This window comes from Teleopsis dalmanni, chromosome 1 (assembly GCF_002237135.1).
Source record: "Teleopsis dalmanni isolate 2A chromosome 1, ASM223713v2, whole genome shotgun sequence".
Classification (NCBI taxonomy): Eukaryota; Metazoa; Arthropoda; class Insecta; order Diptera; family Diopsidae; genus Teleopsis; species Teleopsis dalmanni.
The window spans coordinates 24,032,109-24,039,029 of NC_051846.1; the positions used below are offsets into that span (position 1 = coordinate 24,032,109).

The 6,921-nt window shown below is 29.3% G+C and overlaps 1 protein-coding gene across 2 annotated transcripts; it reads right to left on the minus strand.

The window, feature by feature from the left end:
* Window positions 1-4,442: 4,442 nt before the first annotated feature.
* Window positions 4,443-5,995, minus strand: LOC119669318 (angiopoietin-related protein 1-like). 2 transcript variants are annotated; one of them, XM_038079158.1, is made up of 5 exons: window positions 5,863-5,995; window positions 5,758-5,765; window positions 5,148-5,702; window positions 5,036-5,089; window positions 4,443-4,653 (listed from the first exon to the last, which is right to left on the minus strand). In XM_038079158.1, the coding sequence occupies exons 1-5, from the start codon at window positions 5,935-5,937 to the stop codon at window positions 4,524-4,526; spliced, it is 822 nt and encodes a 273-aa protein (XP_037935086.1). In that variant the 5' UTR covers window positions 5,938-5,995; the 3' UTR covers window positions 4,443-4,523. The 2 variants fall into 2 exon arrangements, with proteins under 2 accessions (XP_037935086.1, XP_037935087.1); XM_038079159.1 differs by lacking the exon at window positions 5,036-5,089.
* Window positions 5,996-6,921: the final 926 nt, after the last annotated feature.

The window sequence follows — 6,921 nt, forward strand, 5'->3', positions numbered from 1 at the left end:
TTAAGAATATGGTGTGCTCTCCAATCTTCTTGTTTTAGGTTATGTTGAAACCTGTTAAAGCGAGTATTTAACTTAAAGAACAATTAAATTTATTAAACTTGTGCCCCGGTTATCTGAGACCACTGATAAACGATGGGTAGAAGCCTTACTCTACTTAAGACAAAATGGAAAAAGGGTAGAGTTGCCAATATTTTTATTTTATGCTTTGTTTATTGTACGTCCTTTATCTATACGGGTGTATTAAATATTGTATGATAATAATTATTATCATTAGTTAGTTAGTGGAGGTGGAGGGAGGACGAATCCTCCTCAATTAGCTAAAAAGTTGTTTTGAATCCACAAAAACCTCGCAGTAGTGGATAGTAGATAGAAGGTCAAATTAAATCAGCCTGGCATTAACAAAGGCACATTATCATTAGAGACACTATCCAAATTCCTTCTGCTCAAAAAATACCCACACTAGTAAAACACACAAATTTAAATTTTATTCCAAATTTATTTTAACTCCTTCAAAATATGCTCCTTCTGAAGCGATACACATATGTCAACGCTTGACCCAATCTTCCATACACTTTTCGTAGGCCCGTGAAGGTATGGCTTTTAGTTCCTTCAGCGAATTCTCTTTTACCGATTGAATCGAATCAAAACGCTTACTACGAAGGGGCAATTTGAATTTCGGTAACTGGAAAAAGTCGCACGGCGCCAGATCTGGCGAATATGGTGCCTGAGCGATGACAGTGGTGCTGTGTTTGGTCAAAAAATCGCGTACAACAAGAATTTTCCATAGTAAAAATCGCTAAATACACTTGAGGTAGACTCACATTAACATCTGCTGTAAACAAACTAATTGACAGATGGCGCTCAAATTTGTGCCATATGTCAAGAAAGGGTGTACCAATATAACAAAAAAAATTTTTGTGAAAAGTCTAATACTTAAGGAGTAGTTAAAAAACAACAAAATCCTATTCTTTGAGCAGAAGGTCCATATGGTAGTCTTGCGAATACACTAAATGTGGCCTGATCTGTTCCATTTATTCCAACTCATATTTAAATGATTGTTTTTTTTATGTACAATACAACGATTGCAATTTATTTTAAAAATATCATAAACTGAAATATTAAATATTTTACTCAAGTGGCCATAATTCGTTCCAATTTATTTTAAAATTAAATATTTCCCAGAGCAACGAGCTTAGTTTCCATTGTGAGTAATTTGTTTGCTAAAAGTTTTAATCACTCGAAAAACAAAACGTCAAGCTGATTTAATGTTTGAATGATTTTTTGATTGCATGAATTTCGTTGTAGTTTTTAATTTAATTTCATTTTATTTTTGTTATTTATTGTTTCATTCAACTATTTCTGCCATTAATTAAAGCACTTAAACTGTTGCAATTCTCAAACTTTTTCACTTTATTTGCTGAGGAATCGAAACTGTTTGAACAGAAAGTCCCACAAATGTTAGAAAATGCAATCGAAATTAAAAATACGAAATTAAATTAAAAAGAAAAATAAATACAAAATCTTTTCATTTAATTAGAGTATACATTTTTTTCCACTATTAGTACTGGTTTTTCTTTGTTTGCCTTTTCAAGTATTTGCTCTCCAATAAGGGAACTAATAAGTTTGCTTTGCAATAATCAAAAGTGGAACCACAAATTCCTTTAGCAAAAGGAAAGGAAAAAATAAAACCTCTAATCCGAGTTGATTTTTTCCAAATAGTTAACCTCATTCAGTGGAAATTGTTGTTGCAAATAATAATGAAAATGGCGTTTTATGATTTCCACTAAGAAAATTCAATAATCTGCAAACTTGTAATCATTAAGGTTCAAATTATTTTTAATTGGCAGCAATTAATTGAATTTTATTGCACTGAATTGATCTGAATATTGCCCGATTAGCTCTGAGGACTATTCATAGAAAAGCAGTGAAAAGGTAATCTATTGAATGAAAAATGAGAAACTGTATATACCAAAAACAGTATTTACCAACTAATAAAACTAACTTAATTATATTGACTGCACTAATATCAGTCTATCTAACTGATAGTCTATCTATTAGCTGACTAACTGACTACGAAAAAAACTGCCTAATAGTCAGTTAGATATTTATTATTAACCGTACCCCATCACCAGCAAAGACTTGTTACATAGAATTTCCAACTATTTCTGTCTCCAGCAGATATATATCGCTAGTCATTCAAAGAATGCCGGTTTCATTTCTTATCGTTCTTTTCCAGATGTTACATGATCTTCATCTGTGTCTGTTGCTTTGGGGGCTTCATTGAAGTATTGTGTGGCATATTTCGTCGTACTGCTTATAAAGAGTGTGGACAAGCCTATTATATCTTTCATCTGTGGTTTTAAACCCTGAGTTTTCCTACATATACGGTAGCAAAATGGGCTAATAGGCCCAAGAGGATCCACTAGAAATCGCCGGTATAACCTAACCTATTACATCATAATATATAATATTATAATTATTATTTTATAATAATATAATTATCAAAATATATTATATTATTATGTATTATAGTATTCTATATCAAATTGATTTTTAATGCCCGTCTTGACGAAAGAATCGAACTTTTTAATAGAAAATATTTTCAGTAGAGACGATTTTACCGAACAATGGTGAATTGCAACAATATAATTTTTTTTATTATTTAGTATCATTAAAAGATTTATCAGATCATTTGTGAGGTATTTCTCTATATATAGTATACATTATTGAAGATTTCATAATACATATTGTAGTATATAATATTCTTAAATTATATTGGTTAAACAAGAGTAACTTAGTTATACAGATGTCTAAATTAGAAATAACATTCGTTCATAATTATTGAAAAGCTCTTGCACAAAGGAGCTTTTTCTAACTTATACTAATTGGGATCGTGAATATATGTTGGTTCATATGGTATATTTTATAACGAGCAATCACAACACTAAATAATTATTCTGTGTTGAAAAGTTGTCTTTAAGAGATATTTTAAGATTGGCTTTGTATTTTCCAGACAAAACCATGAAAGGTTTTTGCTTAAAAATTTTGTCCCCTTTTCAGCATCTCAATGTTTGAGTCGTCTTTGGTTGAACTAAATAATTTAATAGGTATGTGTTTTTGACTAATATCACAATATTCTTTTTGCTCTTTATGAAGTTAAGTGAAATTTAAGTATTAATGCATTTCGAGGTATACATATTACATTTTAAAGGAAGATTACGTTTTATAGAAAGAGTAGAATTTTGTGATTTAAGCGAAAGAAATGGATTTTATTTGTTACCTAAATCATTTACTATAGTTTATTTTAAGGTGACCATTTCAAAATTTATTGAAATATAATTTTTCTGTTATAGTCTTGTCGAGCAAAAATTTGAGAAAGCTTAAATCCAGAAGTCTACTCATATGATGAAATTTTTTCATACCGAAACCTATTTCAAGTTCTATTCATTGAAAACTTTTATTAATCTACTAAAGGAATCATGTGTATGTAAGTCAAATTTTAGGACAAAAATATTCCCTTTGCTATTTTACCTTATAATTAACTAAATCATCGAATAGTTCGGAGTAAAGTTCACTGGAGCAGGAAAACAATGAGGACACTTTGATAAAAGCTTTGACAATTGCCTTATTTAAATTTCTTTTCCTTATTTTTCTTGTTGGTTCTCTTGTTTTTCAAAGGTAAATATTAGTTTCTTGTTTTAATTCAATCAAGTCCTCTATTTCCATGTCATTTGCCTTTATTCCTGTATTCTATATCAACTTAAATAACAAAGCTTTCATACATTTTGTTTTCATGTGCTTTCGCATCCATTCGAGTGCAATTCAATGCATTTTCATGGAATGCCAAATCAGTGTTGTTATATGATTCCATAAAGGAATAAGGGATAAGGAACGAGGAATAAGAAACAGAGAACAACCAATGTTGAATACCATTCAACACAATATAATTTTCAAGCAAAATCTGCTTCCAAAGGCTGATGGCAAATACAAAATGAAGTCAAAAACCAGAATCCCAATGAAGTCTGCAGTCAAAGATCTCTCCTGTTTTATGGATTGTAACGTCGAATTTTTGGCACTTGTGTTGGCTTTGTGCATTGTTGGTTGAAATTGAGTATTGATATTTATTTTCTGTTGGTATTTGGTTAATAATTTTTAATATATTAATATTCACTTTTATTAATTTTAATTAAGTTAAGTTTGCTTTATGAATAATGTGAGGCGGAACCACTTCGCTTAACAAATACCAGTAAGTTTTCTGGATTCAAGAGGCAATGGTAATTGAAAATTGTGGAATTGATTAGGGTGTGCCTCATTAGTTGGGTTGGTCTTTATTAATAAATATAGTAATTAAATTCAATGCACTATTTTCAATCGCCAGATTGTTTATAAAGCAATTATTGAGGGGTTTTCAAGGTGACGGGAATTGTAAACAATTTTTTCCGTTTATTCATATTTATTAAAATTTTTAATTAATTAGAATTTTTTTATTACAAATTAGTATTACAAAAAGTCACAGTTGTTGATTAAAATCCAGTGGGACGGATCATCATCTGCACAAATTTTATTGTCATGTTTCTGTCAACCCCGATTGATAGATCCTCGTTTGTGTTGTCTTCACGATTGTAAATGCCATTTAAGTTAGTATTGGCGAAGCTTAAGTATATAAAAGAAATTAAAATAGTAACAAAATAATTATTCAATATATAAGCAAAACTACATAAATTCATAAAAATACAGTCACTACAAATAAAAATTAAAAATATATTAGAAATAATGTGAATATATAGATATACGTAGGATGTCTTTTAAGTCTTGTGTCTAAGCACCATTAAGTACTGACTGTTACATACATATTCACTTCCGGTGAATAAATTTCTAAAAATATTTAATTGGTAATTTGTAGAATACTTTTTAACTCATTCATTTTTTCTATGCAATAAACATTGAATCTTAAAAGTTAGTAAAATTGAACTTATGGTTAAATATAAGAGAAAACTTAACACAAATGACATTAAAAATTTTGTTTCTGACTTACTCGTAAAATGACATAATGGGAGGCAGTAAGAACGCTTCTTTTACATAAAAATCCCTGGATATAATGTCATTATCTTTATCTTTAATATCTTGGTACAACTTTTTATACTGACCTATGGTCCAAACAATTAGTCCACCAACCTCCACTTATAGCTTCAGTTAAATTTTTATTGCATAAAGAATTATTATATCTATCTTTAGTCCAAAATTTCAAGCCTTCATTCCACCCTAGAGAAAATGTAATAATTCCGGAAGGAAAACCAAGTTTTTTCAAGCTGTATCCTTCAGTCTCACTTCCAACTAAAAAGTAGTCATATTTTCCATCGAGTACAGTGGAGTCAAATAGTCGCGTGACAATCATGAGCTCATGTGCGGTTTTATTAGTTAATGTATGTAACTTATTAAGACCAAAGAAAAATTCGCCGTTAATATTCCCAAAACCCGATTGATAATCTGTCCAATTACGATTAAAATCTACTGTGCCATCTTGTCTACGCTGTATCACAAGCCAGCCACCGCCGTTGATATCTGCCTCACAGTAAGCTAGAAAGGATTTGCCCTCTATGTCAAGCGTATAAACACCACTTTTTCCTGTATTGCCTGTTGCTTCATAACAGTTTGTGGGATTTTTTTGGTAGTATGAAATATCGACAGTGGGTGTTTTCGTACTAAGTAAAATCACTTTTATTATAATTATAATCGCATAATAATAATAAATATTACCTTTTATACTATGCAATTCGAAGTAGATCATTCAAAATAAATGAACATTTTTTGTTAATGTTATTAACTTTATTCATTTTTAATTATTAATGTTTTCAAACTTACTTTTGTTGCAGAATATGCTGTTCCAATCTCTAGTAAATAGATCACAAATATAAAAGTATATAAAATTTTAAACATTTTTCTAAACTTTTGCTGTAGATGTCAACTATTTGAGTTCAACTGTAGTACTAAGCAAATTTTTAAGCTTTGATGAGCTTAAAACCGATCATTTTTAAAATTTATTTGATTATTTGATTACATTAATAGAAAAAATTAATTGTTCTTTATAGAAGCGTTACTGATAAGGCATTTCTTAGAAATCACCTAATTCATTGATGTAAGAAAATAGTAATATTAGTATTTCAAATATATGTTAAAGCGCACCTCGAAGGAAAAAAATTTTATTTACATTCACATTTTCTTAAAATAAATTAAAATAATGTTTTTTTAATAAAGAATTTACACAAATAGAATAAAACTTTCTCATAAGGCGCTTATTTAACTTTACTTATAATCATTTGTATTTATTTTAATTTCCGTATGACTATGTCATTTACTAATATTAGAATTAGAATAATTATTTAAGAATAATTTTAGTGGTTGATTAATAAGTGATTGATTAATGCTGATTTCTGTGAAAATAATAAAAAAATTTCATAATGATTAGTTTATTTAGAAATTTCATTTAAATTTAGTTTAGTTACTCATACACAACGTCATTACCCTTGCTGTAGATTTACGATTTCATGAAAAGAGAATTACTGAGAGTACTTTAGTATTTAGTGAGATGATAAAGGTGAGTTTGCGGCCCCCCAAAAAATTATTGTAAAAAGCAATTGTTTCAGATCTCTGGTTTATCTGTGCAGATCGCTGGTTTATCTGAGGGCAAGTTAAATGGAGGTTTATTAGTAGAGCCAAGCAATCGAACACTGATAAAATATGAAAATTTTAATATCAAGACAAATCCGAAAGAAATATCAGTATATGAATCTCTTTAACTTGTTGTAATCGAATTTTTTGGGAGCAAAAATAACGCAATGTAAAATTTTGGTTGTAACATCACCCTTATTCTCTACGCTCCTTTCTAAAAATGTTGTATGACCCTAAAAAATAGTGCTAAAA

What these genes read in the sequence shown, in the direction of transcription:
- LOC119669318 (XM_038079158.1), bottom strand. Translation starts at nt 5,937, where the DNA reads ATGTTTAAAATTTTATATACTTTTATATTTGTGATCTATTTACTAGAG. An exon ending in ACTAATTGTTTGGACCATAG is followed by an intron (nt 5,090 to 5,147) that starts GTCAGTATAAAA and finishes CATTATATCCAG; the next exon opens with GGATTTTTATGTAAAAGAAG. An exon ending in CCCATTATGTCATTTTACGA is followed by an intron (nt 4,654 to 5,035) that starts GTAAGTCAGAAA and finishes TATATACTTAAG; the next exon opens with CTTCGCCAATACTAACTTAA.